We start from the raw sequence: 20,627 nt of genomic DNA, 5'->3' as shown, positions 1-20,627 counted from the left end.
GCAATGTGGAAAGATAAAAAAATATGGAACGCGTTGCCCATGTAGTCAAATACTCATTGCTCGAAACTGAAATGCAAATGTCAAGCTAAATTAGAGTGGTAAAAGTGCAAAAATGGAAGTCGCCACTGATGAAGCCGGTGATAAAAAGCATCTTAATAATGTTTTGTCTGAGACAGAAATTGAAAACTTGCCTGTTGGTGTCGCGGAAAAACTTAACTCATATATTGATACCAAATTTGAAGAATACTTAACATCAAAAGCTTTGTTCGAAAGCACTAAATCACAGATCGGTAAGTTACCGGCCTTTTATGTTTCGCCAGTGTTTTACCCAGTTTCGTTATTCTGTAGAATGGCTGCATGCTATTGAAATATGATTTGCCATCTTGTTATTACCCTCGAAAGAAAAATGTGCTGTAAAGATCCCTGATATAGGCACGTTTTCCTGACGACCCACTTCGTATTTAAATTTATTTTACTTATATTTTAATTATCTTATTAAGGATATCAAACTATTGGTGAAATGGTCATTTACATTTTTGTAATATGCTCTATATACAGTTTTATTCTTAGATAATAAATTTCCTTATTATGTTAATTGGTTTATAAGATATGGTTTTGTAACTAGAGAGAGAAGTAGACACATTTTAACCCATGTTGTACTTAATTATTAACTTTGCTAGGATCAGGCTATTATAACCCAAAATATTAATAAAGGTTAATTATTATTTTGGGAATAAAACTCAGGACCTCTAGGCCAACATATAATGTTTAAAGAACTTTATTTCTCATTACAAATAAATATATTTTATTTGTACTACAAACTAAATATTAATATGTATATATATACGAGCAAGATACATGTCAATATTATCCGTCTCAATTTTAGTCAATTTTGTTTAATCTATCATGCATATTTACTGCCTTTTTGAATTTGTCAAACATACCAATATTGCAAATTTTAGATGGTAATTGATTATATAATTGCACACCCCCATACCAAATAGACTTATTCAAATAATTTGTATGCGGCATTGGCAAAATAAGCATGAAACTTGCTGGATGAGTGTATTTTTTTAAAAATGATAAGCTACTATGGAGTTATTTAAAGTTGTTTAATCGTCATAAATTTGGTTTCTCGGTAGATTTTATTAGTCTGTGTTAAAGAATTGTATCTAAATAATGCTTTTATTAATTTAATTTGTAGTGTTTGAAATTTTGCATGCTGTACCCCCAATATTGGTTGTTTGAGGTATATACTACAACTATATTTGTAGTATCTTTTTTCAGTTCAGCCCACAATTTGTTTCTATAATTAATTGCTCTAATAGCTTCTCCATTGATCCAATCTTTCTGGGGTGGATTAATTATCTTTTTCTTTACTTGTTTGAATTTTCTTACACAGTCCTTAGTCATCTCTTCTAGTTAAGGATAATCTAGTGTTGCTACATCTAAATTGTAAGTCATATGCATTGTTATAACTTGAGTTTTGTTTTTGGCTTCTATAATTTATGTAATTTACTCATAACACTCGACAAAGCTCTAACCTACCTAAAATTATAGATAGGTTTAGTAATTATTGTGTTGATAAGTAAATAAAACCCTTTAGTATAATTAAATAAAAAGTTTTATATGACTAAACATTGTTCACATGTAAGACATACATAACATACAAGTTAAAAAAATGTGTAAATATTGTATATGAAAATTGAAATGAAAGTTATATAGCTTATATATATTATTATTAGCTGGAATCAAGAATATTCAATATATATATGTATGTTATGTTTTGTTATATATTAACATAGTTTATGTATTAACTATATGCACTTTTAAATAAAAGTTACTATTGTAAAATGTTCATCACTATGGAGTATTAACAAAATTCTTAGAGGTTTATATATTAAGATTAAGTACACTCTTTAATAGTACTGTACTTGGGTCCCTACATCTTCATGCTGTTTCAATATACCAATACAGTATCTGTACTGCCTTCTGAGGCACTACCAGCATTACAAACCCTAAACCAAACTCATTCTATTTATTATTATAGTATTCATCTTTAATGAAATGACTTACAACACTGTCTTGTTACTTGAACTAATACAAATTTTATGTATGAAAAAATTCTGTATTTTAAATATTACTAGAATTGTTTTATTTATTGATCATTCAGAGACATATTAAAGCAATAAATTAAGTGCTTCGATTGTCTTGTGTGCATATAGTGATAGATCTTCTACCCATAATTTTGCTTTGTGCTATTCCTAACTTTATAATTAAGCATTGTTTCTTTACAGAAAACGTCATCATTTTATATTTCGTGAATTAAGTTTAATAAAACATATTTTTACTTGAAACAATAATTTATTGTTGAAATATTATAATATGATTGTTGACATTAAGCAAATTTTGTTTTACAGATGAAAAAGTAGCAGTTTTAGAAGCAACTGCTACAGAAACTGCTCTAAAATATGAGGAAGCATCAAAAAAGCTTCTGCTGTCTGAAGAATCTGACGCAGAATTGGAAAATAAGGTTTCAGTACTTAACACAGAACTTGAGAAGTCCCGAGATACAATATCAAGATTAGAAAATGAAATTATTTCCCTTAAAAGTTCAAGAGATGCAGCTATTGATGAAAGAAATGACCTTACCCGCATTTTGGAGAGACGTAATACTGAAATTGAACGCCTCATAGCTAATGAAGCTTCTATATCACAACAATTACGTGCTGCTATTGATTCTAAATGTGAAGCTTTAGCTTTGAATGATGAAATTCAAAGTAAAGAACTTACATTGCAATATCAAGAGAAAAGACTAGATCAAGAAAGAGTCCTTTTGAATTCTCAAATTAAAATCTTAAATGAGGAAGTTGACCGACTTACATCAGAACTACAAACAGTAAGGTTAAATAATACCAGCAGACTAATAAACTTAGAGACACAACTTACAGAAAAGGTTGAGGAGTTGAATGTAGCAAATGATCAAATATCCCAACTGAATGAAGTTAAGAAGAATTTAAGTAGCCGCATTGAACATTTAACTCAGAGGTTGATGGAACAGAGAGAACTAGAAAATAAAATGGCAGAAAATTACAAAAAAGAATTGGAAGCCAAAACTAAGTTAGCTGACTTATTTAAAACTATGCATGATGATGCGGAGGCTAAAACCATGGAATTAACTGAGGGTATAGCTGAATTGCAAAAGTTACTGAATGAAGCTACTGAAAAGTATGGGGAACTGGAAACTAAATATAAGCAAGCAGAAGTGGATCACGAAGAGTTAATGGAGAAGAAAAATGAGATTATTTCATCTCTAAAAAACGAGCTGGAACATGCAAATGATTTACTAAAGGCTGCAAATGCTCACAATTTAGATATGGCGCTGAGTGACTTAGCTCCATCAGCAGCAGTTGCAAGTAAATTACTAAAATCAGGCATGTCCCTTACTCAAATTTACTCTGAGTTAGTTAAAGTCAGTGATGAACTGTCTCAAGAAAAGGAAGAAAATAGAAAACTGAATGTAACAATCAATAAAATTGTACAAGAGTTGGAGGAAAAAGCTCCATTTATACATAAACAAAAATCTGAGTTATCAGATGCTGTAGAAACTAATTCTGCATTATCTCAACAAATTGAGTCTCTTACTATAGAATGCAATAGACTTAGAGATGATTACACTGAAGCTTCAAAAATTGCAAACCACTTTAATAGAGAAAATAGTAAACTTAAGGCAGAATTAGCTGATTTAGGCAGACAAGTTTGCTTCTTACTTAAAGAAGTTGAACACAGACGAGGAGGCCTTGTAAATGGTGACCATGATCCCTCGCAAAGTAACAGTAACACTACTAATTCTTCTGACTCTTCAAGAATAATTTCCAAGACACTTGTAACATTCACTGATATTCAAGAGTTACAATCAAATAACCAAAAATTGTTGCGTATGATAAGGGAACTTACTGATAAACAAGAAGAGTTAGAACGTCAAAAGGAACAGTTTGAAAGTGGAGAAATGGAAAGTAGAGTAGAAACTTTAAAACAAAGAGTTTCTGAATTAACTGAAGCACAAGATCGTCAAACTAAAATGGTTAATGGTCTCATTCGGCAGCGGGATATGTTTAAAAAATTATATCATGATCTTATGCGAGGAAAACGTCATGAGATGTCTTCAGTTATTGATCCTACTGATTTAGATAGAGCAGAATCATTTTCAATGGACACATCACAAGAGTCAAATACATCAAGAAATCAAGATGCTGAAAAATCCAACTTTGAAGTAAAATACAAAGAAGTTGAGAAGCAATTAGAAATGTTAAAAGAAGAATACAAAACTTACAAAGAAGAAAAAATTACTAATGAGCGAATGTTATTTGAACAAACTGATAATATGAGACAAGAAATTTCAAAACTCACTGCTGCTAATAGTAAATTTTCTTCCACTTTGGAATTCAGTAATGAGCGCATTAAAGTCCTGCAAACTAATATAACAACATATAAAAATCAAATACAGTCCTTAGAAGAAAAAAATAAAGCATATAACGCGACAATTGCAAAACATGAGGTATCCCTCCAACATTTGAGGGATGAAGTTCTTAACGCTCAAGGTAAATTGGCAACAGCTGAAATTCAAGCAGAAAATTTAAATACTAAAGTCAAGTTATTAAAAGACACTGAACTACGTTTACAAACTGAAAAAGAAGTATTAAATAGAGAACGTCAAGGACAAGGCTTGTTATTAAAAAATCTTGAATTAATAAAAGCAAGTTTGGAGCGTGTAGAAGCAGAAAATCGTACTAAACTTGAGTCAAGGCTTGATGAAGCAACACGAGAATGTTCAGCCGTAAGGAGAAGGCTACAAGAAGAACAAGATAGATTTAGAGAATTAGCAGCTCATCTTGAACGACTTACCGAGACAGCGAAAGCACGAATGCAAGAAGAAAAGGATGCTGCAGATGTACTTAGAAAAGAAGTGCAGCAGTTAAGAGAAGCTTTAGTTGAGAAAAATAAAAATAACGACGAACTTGTAAAAAAATTAAAAGACGCTTTAACTCCGAATAGCGATAGTTCACTTAACGCAATGAAGAAAATAAAAGAGCTAGAAAATAAGCTATCTGATAAAGATGCTGAAATTTCTTCACTACTTGATCAATTGAACACAACTAAAGAGCACATTAAGCAGTATTGTAATATTTCGGAAGAATCAGAAAAACAATTGAAAAACGTTAATGCAGAGTATGAGAATTATAAAACAACTACTACTGCTAAACTTGAAGAAAATGCCCTTAAACTTAAAGCATTAGAAGATAGGTGCTCCGAACTTGAAGCAGAGTTGTCATTGCAAGGAAATGGAGAATACTCTTCTGTAAGTAACAGTTTGAAAGCTGAATTAACATCGGCAAAAGAGGAACTCAAAAATCTTAATGCGAATTACGAAAGCTGTCGCAGTGAATTAGATAAAGCTCACCTTGAAATAAACAAGTTATCTGAAGCTGTACAGAAAGCTGAGGAAAAATATAGTCACGAAATGATTTTGCATTCATCAGATATACAAATGCTTTCAAAGGTAAAAGAAGATCTTACCCGAGTACAAAATGAACTAAATGAAATGGTTGCGATGAAAAATAATGCCATATCTAAAATGGAATCTGAGAAGGCTTCCTGGTTAGAACGAGAGCAAAGCATAGTTAATGAAAATGAACTATTACTTCAGCAGTTAAAAGATATAAATCAGCAAAATGCTTTACTCCATGATCAAATTCAAGCTTTGGGTACACAACTTTCTGTTACCCATGCATCGCGATCATTCTCAGATAGCATGAATGAATCAACAAATGAATCAAATATTAATATTTCAATAAGTGAGGATGACGGAAAATCTTCTGAACAACTTTTCAGAATTATAAAATTTTTACGGAAAGAAAAAGATATAGCAATGGCTAAATTCGATATTTTACAAGCTGAAACAATGAGATTACGATCACAGTTGGAAATTAATGAAAAACAATTAGATGAATCTAAATTGGCATTAGCAGCAGAAAGGGAAAGATCTGAAGTTACAATGGTGACAGTTAATAAACAATCTGATATACTAAGAAAAGTAGAAACATTAAATGCTTTAACTGACAGTAACCGAATTTTAAGAGAAGAACGGGACAGCTTAAGTCATCGTGTAGACGAACTAACATCACAAGTGAAGCTGTTGGAAGAACAATTAAGTCCATTACAAGAAAAAATATCAGACCTAATATCAAAGAATGATACCTTGCAGTCGGAAAATGCATCTATTAAGGGAGACTGTGCAAGGTGGAGAACAAGGGTGAATGCCCTCGTCGAACGTGCAAATAAAACTAGCCCTGAAGACTGGAAACGCTTACAAAATGAAAGGGAGACATTAGCTAAAATGCTTACAAATGAAAAAGAGGCACTTCGGAAAATTAATGAAGAATTAACAGCTATTAAAGTTGAAAAAACTAAATTAGAAGAGCAGAATACAGCCTTATCACGTCAACAAACCGTCCTTATGGAGGAAAATAAGAAATTAAATGAAGAACTCTCAGTACTCAAAGAAGACATGTCAAAACTTACAGAAGAGTTAACTAGGCTTAAAGCTGAACACTCATCGATGGCGGATAATAATACTAAATTAACAGAAGACTTATCACAAAAGGAAGCGTCTCTAACAGATATAAAGAATAAAGAAATGCAAATACGTAAAATTGCTAAAAAGTATAAGGGCCAATACGAAGAGCTCGTGAAATCCGTAGAAGAAGAGAAAAAGAAAAGTGAGGGCGATGTGGCCGCAGCTGGTGCTGTAGCCGCTGAGAATGCCAAGAAGATTGAAGACCAGCTTAATGAAATACAAGGCCAATTAGAATCTGAAAAGGCAAACAATGACAAACTAAAGCAAGAATTGGAGGCGTTAAGATCGGCTAACTTGGATAAGGAAGAGAAAGCAAAACAAGTTTTAAAGCAAGCAAAGAGTAAAATCGTTCAGTTAACGGAGTTGAAAAATTCACTGAGCCGTGAATTAGATGAGTCTCGTACCAAAATTAATTCAATAGAACAAAGCACGCGAGACGAGCAAGATGTCAGATTGGCTCTTATAAAATCACAGTATGAAGGACGGTTGTCCCGTCTTGAAAAAGAACGAGGCGAAGCACAAGCCGAGCGCAACAGGGAAGTTGAGGCCCTTATGCAAAAAGTCAATTTGTTACAACGGCAATTATCCAGCCAATCATCGGCATCCAAACAGCAATCCACGTCAGAAAAGACTACTACAGAACCTCCTACTGCAAATATCAAGCCAATGGCCGGTAAGTTCAACATATCTCTATTGCACCCGTTATATTTAAAATTTAACATCAATTACAAGTTATTATCTATTTTACAATATTTAAATACATTTTGCGTTGATATATTTTTAAAACTAAAACAAGTGTGTGCGTATTGAGAGTCGAAATCAGCTTCATAAATTATTGCATATTCGAATTCGAAAATCTTAAAAATAAAAAATTCTATTTTACGGAGCTCTCCATATTATGTGTTTGATTTAGGTGTAGCCCAGCAGAGCGTGTCAGGAAGCCGACGTGGTGGTGAAACTCCATTAGCGTCAATAAGACCAATGGCTCAAGTAGGGCCAACCGCGCCTCACGACGCCCACACAACAGAGTATATGCCAGCTTCTTCTTCGCGTCCACTCACGCGCGCCTCACTAGCTGCTTCTACTGCGCCGCCGGAATCGACGCAGGTGATATTATTTAACATTAATTTATTAATTGTCTTGTATATCTTTTTGATTTTTATGGCATTTTATTAAGCTTTATTATTATTAATTTCTGTTCTTATATTGTTTTTATGACAGCAAATGTCAACTCTAAAGTGATATCTTTATTTTATGGTGTATATAATACATAGATAAGACAAGATATTAAAGTCAATTGTTATGTTATAAAAATAATATTTTACAGGATATGGATACAAGTGAAGCTGGAATGGGTAGTTCTGGCTCGAGTGATAGCACTACACAATCTACGACACATTCACAAACACCTCAGCAGGTATTTATATTATATGTACTAATACAATGATTATTTACAACTTCTTAGACATGAATATCGTTCTAATTTTTGATTTCAATTTTACATACTAACCGAAAACTTACTTGTTAATATGAATAAAGAGAACAATTAAAGTTTTTACATAAAAATTATTCTTATGTAGATAGAGTTCGTATCTTAATTAATATTTTCAATGTACAATTATAATTATTGAATAAGAATATTTTTCACTTTTCACTTCCTTACAACAGTATGTACTAGTGTGGTTACTTGTGTTAATAAATTGTAATTGTTTTTTTTTCAGGCGGTGGCACTAGTATTGCCCCGTATTGAGCAGCCTAGCGGAGCACCCACGGGCTCCCTAAGCAGCGCAGCCAGCTCACCGGTAGCAACGCCAGCGCCTGCGCAGCCTCCGCCATCTGCACCCTTGCCTGGTTAGTTCTTTTTTTTTTCTTCAATTTATCCCTAATGGGAAAGGCAAAGGACTTTAGTCCATACAGCCAGGTCTTATTTTTGGTAATAATTGGAAAATTTTGGTAGTTTTAAACCTTGCCTTTAGTTAGGTTAGTTTTAGTTTACAGCTATGAAGTTCATAGATATTTCCAATCTTCCATCACACTGATTAAACGCATATAGGGTTCCGACCTTGTAGTTATCTATTTATAAACAAATACCGATTAATTATTTGGGAGCCAGAAAATTCAAGAAATGTCTTCAAACAATGGTCAATTGGGTATAAATATATGTTCATATATGCGGGGCCAACTTTTGAATTCAGCAAGTTTACCAATGTTGATAGCTCCTATCAGTAATTTGATGAAAACGTTTAAAAAGGTAAATGTCAATACTCATTGCACCAGAACCTTTATGTTTAACATATATCTTAAAAATATTTAATATTAGTGACCCGCCCCAGCTTTGCACGGGTGCAATGCTGATGAAAAGCAGGTTTTTATTATGTATTGTTATTTCCGTCGCTGCAAACCTCCGATAATATACGCGACATATACCATTACGGATTTTCTGTAGAACTTTTCAATGTGTACAATACTTAGTACATTATTTTGATAAAACTCGTAGGGTTCAGCCTGCGTTTTGCAATGTAAGCGGAATAATGTAATTATTTACGACATCACATTAGAAACCTCAAAAATAACAGTACTTCTCCAGTATGTAATGGATGTTATTTCATTTATATAAACCTTCCTTGAATCACTCTATCTATTAAAAAAAACCGCAACAAAATCCGTTGCGTAGTTTCAAAGATTTAAGCATACAAAGGGACATAGGGACAGAGAAAGCGACTTTGTTTTATACTATGTAGTGATACTAATAACATAACAGCTTATTGTAATTGATGAATAATTTAAAAAAAAGAGTGTGTATTTATGTACACGCGTTCGAAGTTATACTACTTTGGCGTATGGAAAAAAAACTTAAATGCAGTAGTGATTAACTATAAATAACAAAATTAATCAAAAAGATTTTATTTAAAAAAATAATACCCTTTGTTTGTTATTATAGTAGGAAAATAAAAATATCTTGAAATGATATATTAATAAAAATTTATACCAGTGAGCGGCGCCAGCGCAACCGGGCAAGCGTCGAGCGTGAGCACATCGCACGCGACTCCGGCTGCAGTCAGCACCTCTCATGCGGCCACCGTAGGCACTTCCCACCCAACACCAGTCGTCACCACCTCTCATACAGCGCCAGGAGGGAGTACCTCCCACTCCGGGGCGGGAGTCAGTACTTCCCACGCTCCGCCAGGCGTCAGCACTTCCCATCCACCTCCAGATGCGAGACCCTTGAAACGACGCCTACAGTCAAGGCCAGTTACGTCGAAACGCACACGGGTACAGGTGCATATTTTTTTATTTGACTAGAATATAATATCAAAGAAATTGCGTAACAACTCACTTTCAAGCCAAACTGTCGAGTCTTGTTTTTTTTAATTTATTATTTTTTAATTATGAGTTTTGCTATAGTACGGACGCGGAGCACGAAGAATTTCGTACAATGACCTTTGGGCCTACTGCCAGTGGTTAAAAACATTTTTTTTATAAGTACGAATTATTAAAAACGGTAGCTTTGATTTTTATTTAGACTAAACGGCTTGATGGATTTATAAAAAGGAAAAGTTATGATTGCGACTAAGATTTGGTAAAAAAAACAGAAATACTCTTAAAAAAAACATTTAATTTTAGTCAGAGGCATCTATTTCTGATTAACTATCAGATGTTTCGCCAGATACGTTACCACTTATATACTATACTATAACATATATACTACTTATAACAAAACAAACCAAAGTACATGTGCATCACCACATGTCTTTATGGTTATGACTAAAAGGTTTACAATCTCTGAATACGGCGGTCACTGCATCTGTGTGAGCGCAACGGCAATATGTTTATGCGCGAGCGACAAAGACATAAGATGAGGGGTCATTCTACGAAATTTTTCGTGCTCCGCGTCCGTACTATATACGATTTGTTTTAGTAATCTATTAATATTTTTTTTTTATTATCGTTAAACAGAATTAAAACTTATTAATTATTTAATTTCATTATAAGCTTATTAATATTGATATGCGCTATACAATATGTATCTATAAAGGGCTTCGAACGATCTGTGGAGGTGGAATATCAAGTTCCGACGTCTTCTCGCTGCGACCAAGATGATGAAGGAGTTATCGTGGTGGACTCTGAAGAGGACGACGAAAGGTGTTCTGGAACAATGTACCGGGTAATAAAATTTTTTATAGCTTTTTTGTCTTCGTTGCTGTTTTATTTACTCATTGGTGAGGTGATTATAACTAAGGAATGTACTTTAATTTGATTGACTAATAAATTATATAAATTGACGGTATTCAAATGTGTCTTGAAATTTATTGAGCAAAAGATAAATTGTATCTTTTTTGACTTGGCTTGAGAGATAACACAAATTTTGAAATTGTAAATACCCTATTTTTTATTAATGTTTGAAAATATTTTGCAGGAGGGCGAGGAGGATGAAGAAGATATGGAAGAGGAACAGGAAGTGGAGGCAGGGGAAGAGGAGGAGGAGGCGGAAGGTGATGATGAAAGTCCCGCCACCAGACAGGTATGAACAGTATTCTCCGAGTTATCGAATACCAGTATTTTTGCAACTTAACAGTTTGGTAACTTTGGGTTATAAATTGTTTTGATATCTCTGTGTTAGCAAATATTTTATGTAAAATACTTTAATTTCTCAAAAAAGTTGTGTGTTGATGACACTATTTTTCAAAATTTAAAGGAATCTCCCGCTCAGTCACCGGAGGCAGGTTCAGCTGAGTCAGCCGGGTCGGGTGGGTCCGAGGAGGCAGGGTCAGGCGTAGATGGTGACGTGGGAGAAGCAGAGGGCGCTCGAGAGGCAGACAGTGACCCTGCCCCTGCGCACGCGCAGATCGAGGCTATTAGCAGCGGCACTGAACGTATGTTGAAATGACTGAAATGTTAAGAGCGACATTTTATTTATTAAACTTTGAGAAACTGCGAAGTGTTTTGCGATTCTCATCCGTGAGGTCGTAGGTTCGATCCCCATCTGTGCACTAATGGAGTTTACTTCTATGTGCGCATTTAACATTCGTGTGAACAGATTTGTATGTCGAATAACTAAACGACCCTTTTTGGTTACTGTGGCAACTCGTCGTGTTTGATTGCCTATTGATTAAGTCATTTGCCTAACTGTTTAATCAACTGGCTGAATATCTTTCAGGCCGTTAGTTAAACGGCTAGGCTGTTAATTGAACGGCTAATTATGTTAGTTGGCATGTATAAATCCTTATTAGTAAGACTGTATTAAAATAGTTGACGGCCATTTGAGATACAAAACTGAAGAAGAATAGTTAGATGCGTATGCACTGTTATTTATTTGAACAAAATTACTTATCTAGGTTTTGGTGAAATGTTAAAATATTTTTTAGCAAGCGGTGCATTGTCAATAGGCGGGAACAACGGCGATGATGGTGACGACAGCATCGTGCCGTCAACTCCTACATTGTATGTTCCTAGACGCAATGATGGGTGAGTTTTTAGTTAATATATATTTTATGTGGCATTTTTACATATATAATTTCATTCTGTAAATGTAAGCAATGTATGAGAGTGTTGGCATAAGGTGGAGGAGGCCGATACCAGGATGGGGTTAAGTCTACACTGAAGACCCAACCGAATACAAGCAAATTGTCAATGTAATACATAGTTCTCCATACATTTTTTGTGTTGTATACAAATCAGTTTATTTTTATAAAGACATATTATAGTAATAATTTGTTGTAATATTTTTTTAAATCTTATGTGGTTTCATGCCTGACATTATATTCTTTCACACTAACTAACAACAATTCTTACTTTTAAATTATTTCACAACAAAATTATTGTATTATATCATTATAAAAATAAAAGAATCATGCCGCCTTAACGTTACTTTGATTGATTCACATCAATACTTTTTATTATCGTATCTAAATAATGTGGGAATATTAGGTTTTTATTATTTTTTTATTAGCAAAAACGCGGTGAATATTTACATAGCTGTAACCTTGGTTCTAGCCCAATGAATCAAAAACAATATTTACACTAGTTCGCGCCATTATGTTACTTACATATGTGTTGTTGTGAATGATTAATTTTACGTATGTTAATAATCTATGTATGCATGTTAGTTCTTATTTTTGACATGATAAAAACATGGCCATAGTTAATTAGTAAACTTAAACATTAAAAATGGTTAATCGCAATACAACCTTTTTATTTCTCTTTGCTCTTGGATTTCCGTGTGTTTCATGATCATTTGTGTTAATAGTACCAAATGGTAATAGCAAAAATTATTATTAGATTTGGTGAAGCAGTAGTGTCTCCCTTGGGCGCGGCGGGTTCTGCGAGTGGGGGCGAAGCTCGATTTACGTTTGCAGAGGCTGGAGGCGCTGCGTCTCACCTTGACACGCACGCAGATCTCACAGCCTCACTGCCGCCAGCACCACGTACGGACACACGTACGTACATACAGCATATATATACATTTTTGATGTGTCCTTGGTTTATTAAAAAATCAAAGTATAATATCATTTGGGCGTTATGGCTGACCGTATAATTTCACGATAAACTCTTCACCACTCCATTTAAAAGACAAGTTTTTTTGTTTAGATTTAAATGTGTAGTCATAAACAATTTCTAAATCTCTTAAAATTAAATAATATAATAAGTAAATAAGTTTTGATTTTCAGACGATTTTATTTAGTTGAACTTAAATCACTCTCGATATAGAAATGGGAGGTTTAAATGTTCTGGTTGAGATTGGTCAACAGCGGGGTTAAATTGGTTCCATTTGATTAACTAGTCATAGTCAAGCGTTTCATTTCAATAAATATTTTAACCTCGGACGGCCTATGTATCGCTGTTTGGTGCATTGTTCATATTTATTTACGGTTTGTAAGCATCGACAGAAAAAATATGTATATGTATGTAGGTGTGAGAAATTTAAAGAATTAAACCTCAATCGTACGATTGTTATTATTTAAAGTGACTTTTCCGGTATATACCGGATGTATAAGAAAGCCAAGTACAGATTAATATCCGTCATAATTATAGTTTCTGCGCCTGTATACTTGTTAACGTACAAGGTTGATTTCAAGGAAATCAATAATTTTATGAACACAATGAAATAGACACAGAAATGCGCGGCATTAATTAAATGTCTTGCCATTGAATTTAGCAGTGTCTATGATTTTTCTTCTGCTTAACAAACTTTAGCATAGAAGGACTGAGCGTTCATTTTAAACCAGGATATTTTAATCTTCAGGTAATTAAAAGCAACATTCAATTTAGAAGAATATTCGCTTTTAACGGATTCTAACCGTTTAATATTTGTATTTAATGAAGTGACCAATCCAAACGTGTAAATTCGGTGAACATGTTTCGTTTGTAAATGTGATACTTGTGTTGTTAAAAGATATTCTACATTCTTTTATTTATTACCAATAGCAGTCTTGTATGAGGGCAACAAATGCATGTGATAACTGATAATAATTCTTCAACTCTTATTCATTCACTAGCCGCGGAACTAAGTGCTTCAACGTTTTCCCACCATAATAATAATAATAATATAGACTTTGTAGCTCCAGAAGAACAGAACTTACGTTGTTGTTTCATCTCGAAAAAATGACTCGACTAGAAGATTTTATTACTTCTCTGTCATAGGCAGTATAATGTTGAATAATTTCCATTTCTTAATATTTGAGGATTCGTAGGAGTTTATGTATTGACCGTGATTAATTACTGATTCGAATGTTAAACGTATAACTTTGGTTATATACTATATAGTAGCGGTTGCTCAGATCTCAAAATTGAATTTCTAATTGAGGCTTCTTACAAAGTACTGAGAGTAGTAATTATTTTAACAGGTGGCGAAGGGAATGAATCGCGTGAATGGGAGGAGTCGAGGAATGAAGAAGAGGCGGCTGCTGTTAGTTCACAGGGCAGCGAGCCATCCTCTCCACAACAGGTAATTATTTTCAATGAAAATTAAAAAAAAAAATATTCTACATAGGCGTCTATGGTCCATAGTCTAATAACTAATTCATATCTCAAGTCACTGGCGTGAAAAGTATGTGAATTGTCAAATATGTCAATATTCATAAAGAAAAATTGGTTTGATATAGTATATTTCATTACAAGTGCGGAAAGCCTGTCATTGCAATGAGTTCCGACGAATGTCTACCCGAGCCGAGGCGCAGCCGAAGGTGAGGGTTGACAGTTGGGACAAGTTGCAATGACGGTTCCGCACGTGTACTGAACGACTATTTTTAATACAGTTGCGAAAAAATTAAGCAATTTCTTAAACTATTTGCTTTTTTTCTATTCTCTCTACGGAATAAATTCGTTGCACGTAGATATGTAGCGACTTATATGTTTCCGGTAAATTGTTCTCCGAAGCATTTTATGCAATTATACTGCGTTCGGGTGGTATTCATTGAAATAAAATATCGTCGAAATTACTCATTTTGTGCAACAAATAACTCAACTCGAAAGAACATCTTTGGAAAATGGCGCCAACCGCAAGAATATGAGCAAAGCTTGTTTTTTCTTTTCTTCACCGATTCTGGGTAGGCAAAGGGAACTTGGCCCATACAGCCAATTCTTCAGTAGACTATTTTTATTGAAAGAAAACCAAATATAACTCCATTGAGTCCAATCATTAAATCTGATATCGAAACAAATAGTAGCTTCTTTTTAAAATATTTGCATGAATCATAAAAACTTCTGTGATTTTTTTTAGTAAAAACTTCATGGTTAGTTTTTTCTTTTTAATATTTTTTTATTGATATGAAATAAAATAAACCTAACCTAACTTATTGAATCCAATTATTAGTAAACTTTTTAAAAATACGTATTTGCATATATTATAAAATTCTTTTTAATATGGGCCTATGTCCTTCGACTTCACAAAATTGTAGCATATTAAAAAATCTTGATTTTCGTATTCGTTCATGATCGTGATGCTTTTATTTTATAAAATCTGAAATAAGTAAGATAACCTTGTTGATTGAGGAGTAAGATAACATAAATTGTGCCTTAGGGATTACCTGCTTCAAGTGAAATATCTGGATTCAAATCTTAGTCACAAACATCACGCAGAATATGAATTTATTTTAGTTTTAGTTAATTCAATATGTTTTATAATTAACATTGCTTAAAAATATGATCATCAAGAGAAAAAAATATTTATTGATTTTCCTCGCTAGTCAAATTACAGTAATTGATTATGTATATATTATATTTTACTTTCATAAAGATTTAACTTTCTGATAATGTTTACCACATTTCCAAAAACTAAATCAGTTTTTATTTATAATTTCGTGTTTATACGTATTGTGTATAGGAATCATATATTCGCGTCATTGGTCACACAGTAGCACTATAATATAGTATACGTTTTTGTATACTATATCATCCATTTACAGTTTTTATACAGGATTGGTGAAATCAAGCTGCTTTTTGGCACCCCAAATATTGTTCCAATTATAAAAATACAAAACAGGAGTGATGCTGTATATGTAACGAGTACTTCAGAACTAATACTTACTACATATCAGATCAATAGACGTTTTCATCAGTATTTATTAATTTGTGATAAAGTCACCCTGTCCAGGTCCCAGATACCTGGTTATGAAGCATAAATACCAAGAGCCATACAAATTTATATTTATAAAATTTATACAAATAAATATTAATAAATTAATAATATATTATGGAGCTTACATTAAAGAAAAAGCTCAATGTACGCAATAAACTGGGAAAACTACAAAGAACGTGGTCACCGTGACCACGCACACTGCAAAGCACGCGAAACTTCGGATAAATTTAAAATTATGTTTAAATAATTATAAGATTACAATAATACATAACTTCAATCCGTTAAAAAGTTGTTTTCTTTAAAAGCTACAAAGAAAATATGTACGTCCGTAGGTTTTATTGAACGCCTCTGGATTTAGGAGTACAAGAGGAAGCCCTTCTGACTTCATTTAATTCATTCAAACTAACTAGGAGTGGGCGCGGCTCGATCAAAGCGGAAGTGAATCGGAAAATCTAGCTATGACATTGTACTGTACCTGGCCGAATTAATAGCCATCCGCGGTACAGTCGATGAGGTCATCAAAAACAAAAGAAACGTCTCGCAATTTATTGACTGCAGACACTGATGCATCTCATTATAGAATGTCCTGTTTTTAGAGATAGGACACAGAGATCCCAACCGGGACTAATAAATCGATATAATGGTAACTACCGATAACTTACCTGAAATGCTAAGAAGCTTCAGATGGAATTACTGGAAGATATCTAAAGTAAAATAATGTGCGTTACTGAATGCAACAAGAGCGTAAGGAAGACGAGGAAGGGCCCCATTCGCCTATAAATATAGAATAGTGGTACATATATATACATATTTAGGGCCTGTTTCACAATGTCCGGATAAGTTCCAAATAAGCTATTTGTTACTTATTTGTAGGATAAACAGAATTTTTGCGTTCACGACTGTCAGATAGCGCTATTTGTCATGAAATGCCAAGTATCTTATTCGGAACTTTTATCTTTCGAATAATTTATGTGTTGCATAGCTATTTGACACTTTATCCATACATTGTGAAACAGGCCCTTAGTATTAGGAAATTTATATGTTTATATTTGTACAAAATATTATATAAAGCAGGTTACATGTTACTGAGTTTGGTGTTTCCGTACAGGTAGCGGAAGAAGGACGAGAGGCCGAAGCCAGCGCAGTGCCTCGACGTACGCATTCTGCTACCCCTTCGCCTCATCAGCGGTGGATGAGAGCTGCCGGTGAGTATTTATAGCTATTGTCTACGGCTTTATATACTTTAGATTCAGCAGAATGTCGAAGTATTGGAACATTTGAACTGAAATTTTTATTAAATTAAGAGCCCTCAGATTTCAATACATTTTTTTTTCTTAAGAGGTAAGTAGATGATTAACCATCTGTGCCTTTAAGACACCGTGGATTGTTGGGTTTAACAGTTTCCTCATGATGTTTTCGTTTGCCGTAAGAGTCTTAAATGCGCACATAGAATTGTATCGAAACGTATGACCTTAAGGATCGAGTGTAGCTGGATCAAGCTACACAACACGGTCTTGTTTACAATTTACATATATTATAGTCAGTTAAAAAAATTAATTGACCATTAAGTTAGTTATTGGTAAATAAATAAATTCATCATGGTTTAAATAAATTCTCTGAAATTTGAAAGACTCGTAACAAATTTTTCACTCGTGTATATTTATTTTACATTAAAATATATTTGCAAAGAAAATTATTTACAATACGAAAAAAATATGACAATACAAATTTTTTATCCATACTTACACAAATACTATTAAATGAAATTCACACAAAAAACATAGATAAAGAATCAAGCAAAACAGAAATATATAATTTCATTATTCATTTAAAAAATATAATTTGAGGTCTATACAGAAATTAATCGTCGGGTTTTGTTTAACATTTTCGCATTTAATTGGGTAACACAAATGCCTATCTGCCGCGATAATTGTTTTCCTCCAAGGTCTCCGTAACTCGACTATTTTGCTAATCTTGTTTTTTTAATAAGGTATTATTTGATAGCTTTGACTGGCATCGCATCACGGAGTTTTGATAGTAATTGCTACCTAGTAGACTACTAAGATAGTATATTTACTAGGTACTAGTTTACTGATTTTGATTATGTAGTCTAAGATAATTTTTGAGACCATAACGTAGTTTCGGAAAATTTATTCCGTACGTTTGTTTCACCAAAAGTTTCTACGAATTAATATAAGAACAGAAGAAGTGTAATTAAAATTAATTATACTTCAGCATGAATATTGATTGTAGAATAATTGAATTTTTGTTGAATATATTGGTTGTAGTAAAAAAACATCAACGATTTTCTACCTTTATTACTAAGTCTATTTTTTCTCGGTATTTAAGTGTTATAATATCACTCTTAAAATTAAATTTTCAAGTTAAGTAAGTCATATATTGTATGAAATGTATACAACTGTGTAAATATATAACAAATTACCGACGATGAATTCGATTTCGTGTCGGAAGTTAAATTGTGGTACGTGGCCTATACGATGATAATTTAGTTAATTATGTTTTAATTTAAAAATTATAATACAGACGAATGATTGAATCGCATTTGTGCTATTTCTAGATGTGCTGCGACTAGATTTAAAGTCCTTGTTGGTTTAAAATATAAAAGCCAAACTTCACATGACCGATACTTCCAACACTTAAAAATACATAAAGGAGAGAGCATGTTATTTATTCCCTATCGTAATTATATATTTTGAAAATAAAAGAAAAATTGTTATGTAGATGGACAAAGAACGTACATACAACACCCGCATATACTCTGTTACATTTTGTATATTAACACACGCAAAAGTATATGTAGGTCTTTTGTTTATTTAGCTTTATTTCGTTATAATATATTGTTTTAAAGTAAATACCCTGTTGAAAGTATAATGGAGTCTAGACATCCATCAAAAAACTAACTTCTGTATGATAATCTTTTGTTTCAGATAGTGAAAGCAGTCCCCGTGGACGAGGAACACGTCCAAGAGGCAGGCCCCCGCGGAGGTCACACTCATACATGAGGTTCTAAATATAGACTTACTTACCTTAGAGACTTTGTTAGTTGGTGTAAGTTTCCTTTTGATACGCTAATTAAGAATTCTGCGTTTCATCTTCCTATTATATGAGTAGCAATTAAAGCAGAAGCAATGGTGAAAGTTTTGTATTATGTTTGTTCTAGCGTAAGAAACCAGCTCTTGTAACAATTTATTTATAAGACACGAAACCTTTGAAATATAAAGGGGCGTGTTTATAAGTGAAAACACTGTGTCTAAACATAGATAAATAAGTTAATAACTTTTGTATACATTATAATATTGTAAGTAGTTGCTCAAACAATAGTTTAATCAACTTATTATTTTTTCTCACCAGAGATGAGGTAACTCAATGAGGCAGTCAGAACATTAAAATATAACTTTGTTAAGCTTACTGTAGTTTATCTCTGGTGATTACAAAATATACAAGTACATTTGAAGCTGCATTTTCATTTTTAAAGCAACATTTATTATAAATTGGTCCAACATTCGAGTTATAAACAAAAATATAATTTCATACTAAATATTCATTTATTGTAGCCATAGCTTGTAATCAATAATCATATTTTACCAAATGAAAAAGTTTTATTTTATGACCATAAAGTCAATTAGTAATTATGACCATGAAATATTTTCAACAATTTTGTCAATTCATGGAGGAAACACAATATAAAACAAATTACTAAGTAAACTTTTTCATTGGGTAAACTAGCAATACAATATTTAATAATACTAGCAATTCAGCCAAGAAGGGTTATTTCTATCTTTAATTATGTACTAAGATTAATATAAAACAGTGAACATTTCCATTAATATAATGCCTTTTATTATTATGCTTACATATTTTGAAAAATAAATATAGTAAACCATATCATTTTTTTATTTAAATTATTCATTCCTGTTTGTCTTTTTTGGTATGTTAAAGATTTATCTAAAAAGGCTTGCCTTAAGCCACATTAAAATAACTATTTTAATGTTATGTTAAAATATAATCTGAAAGTGTAAAGCCTGCCTAAATACATAATTTAACAGAGAGGATGTATGCAATTTTACATATAATTGCTTATATATATATGTTTATATTTCAAGGCTGATACAATTGATCTGATTTTGATTCTGAAGACTAATATTAGTAACCCCTGACAGCTTACTTTAATGATCACTTATCCCTTATTTCTATGCAAAACATTTTTCAAATATTAATCTTAGAATGAAGCCATTATAAAATGTAGGTTGCTGAATAATAATGCATATTGGAATGAGTAACCTTTCCATCACTGTCATTATAATAAAAATTATTTATTAATTTTAGTATTGTTGTTAATAGAGAAACTATTTGTTAACAAAATATATATGAATATCTAAGAAATTTAAATTT

The 20,627-nt window shown here is 32.7% G+C and overlaps 1 protein-coding gene across 2 annotated transcripts; it reads left to right on the top strand.

The window, feature by feature from the left end:
* Window positions 1–42: 42 nt before the first annotated feature.
* On the top strand, window positions 43–20,120 carry LOC110992140 (nucleoprotein TPR). Of its 2 annotated transcripts, none has more exons than XM_022257833.2 (14): window positions 43–290; window positions 2,421–7,310; window positions 7,551–7,744; window positions 7,965–8,054; window positions 8,359–8,488; window positions 9,630–9,910; window positions 10,674–10,802; window positions 11,055–11,159; window positions 11,334–11,511; window positions 12,004–12,103; window positions 12,917–13,074; window positions 14,482–14,582; window positions 17,323–17,419; window positions 19,163–20,120. In XM_022257833.2, exons 1-14 carry the CDS (start codon window positions 113–115, stop codon window positions 19,243–19,245), a joined length of 6,714 nt encoding a protein of 2,237 aa, XP_022113525.2. In that variant the 5' UTR covers window positions 43–112; the 3' UTR covers window positions 19,246–20,120. The 2 variants fall into 2 exon arrangements, with proteins under 2 accessions (XP_022113525.2, XP_022113524.2); XM_022257832.2 differs by having other exon boundaries at window positions 9,630–9,916.
* The last annotated feature ends 507 nt before the right edge of the window (window positions 20,121–20,627 follow it).

The sequence above is a fragment of the Pieris rapae genome, chromosome 8, assembly GCF_905147795.1.
Source record: "Pieris rapae chromosome 8, ilPieRapa1.1, whole genome shotgun sequence".
Classification (NCBI taxonomy): Eukaryota; Metazoa; Arthropoda; class Insecta; order Lepidoptera; family Pieridae; genus Pieris; species Pieris rapae.
This window is presented reverse-complemented; position numbering and strand designations above follow the sequence as displayed.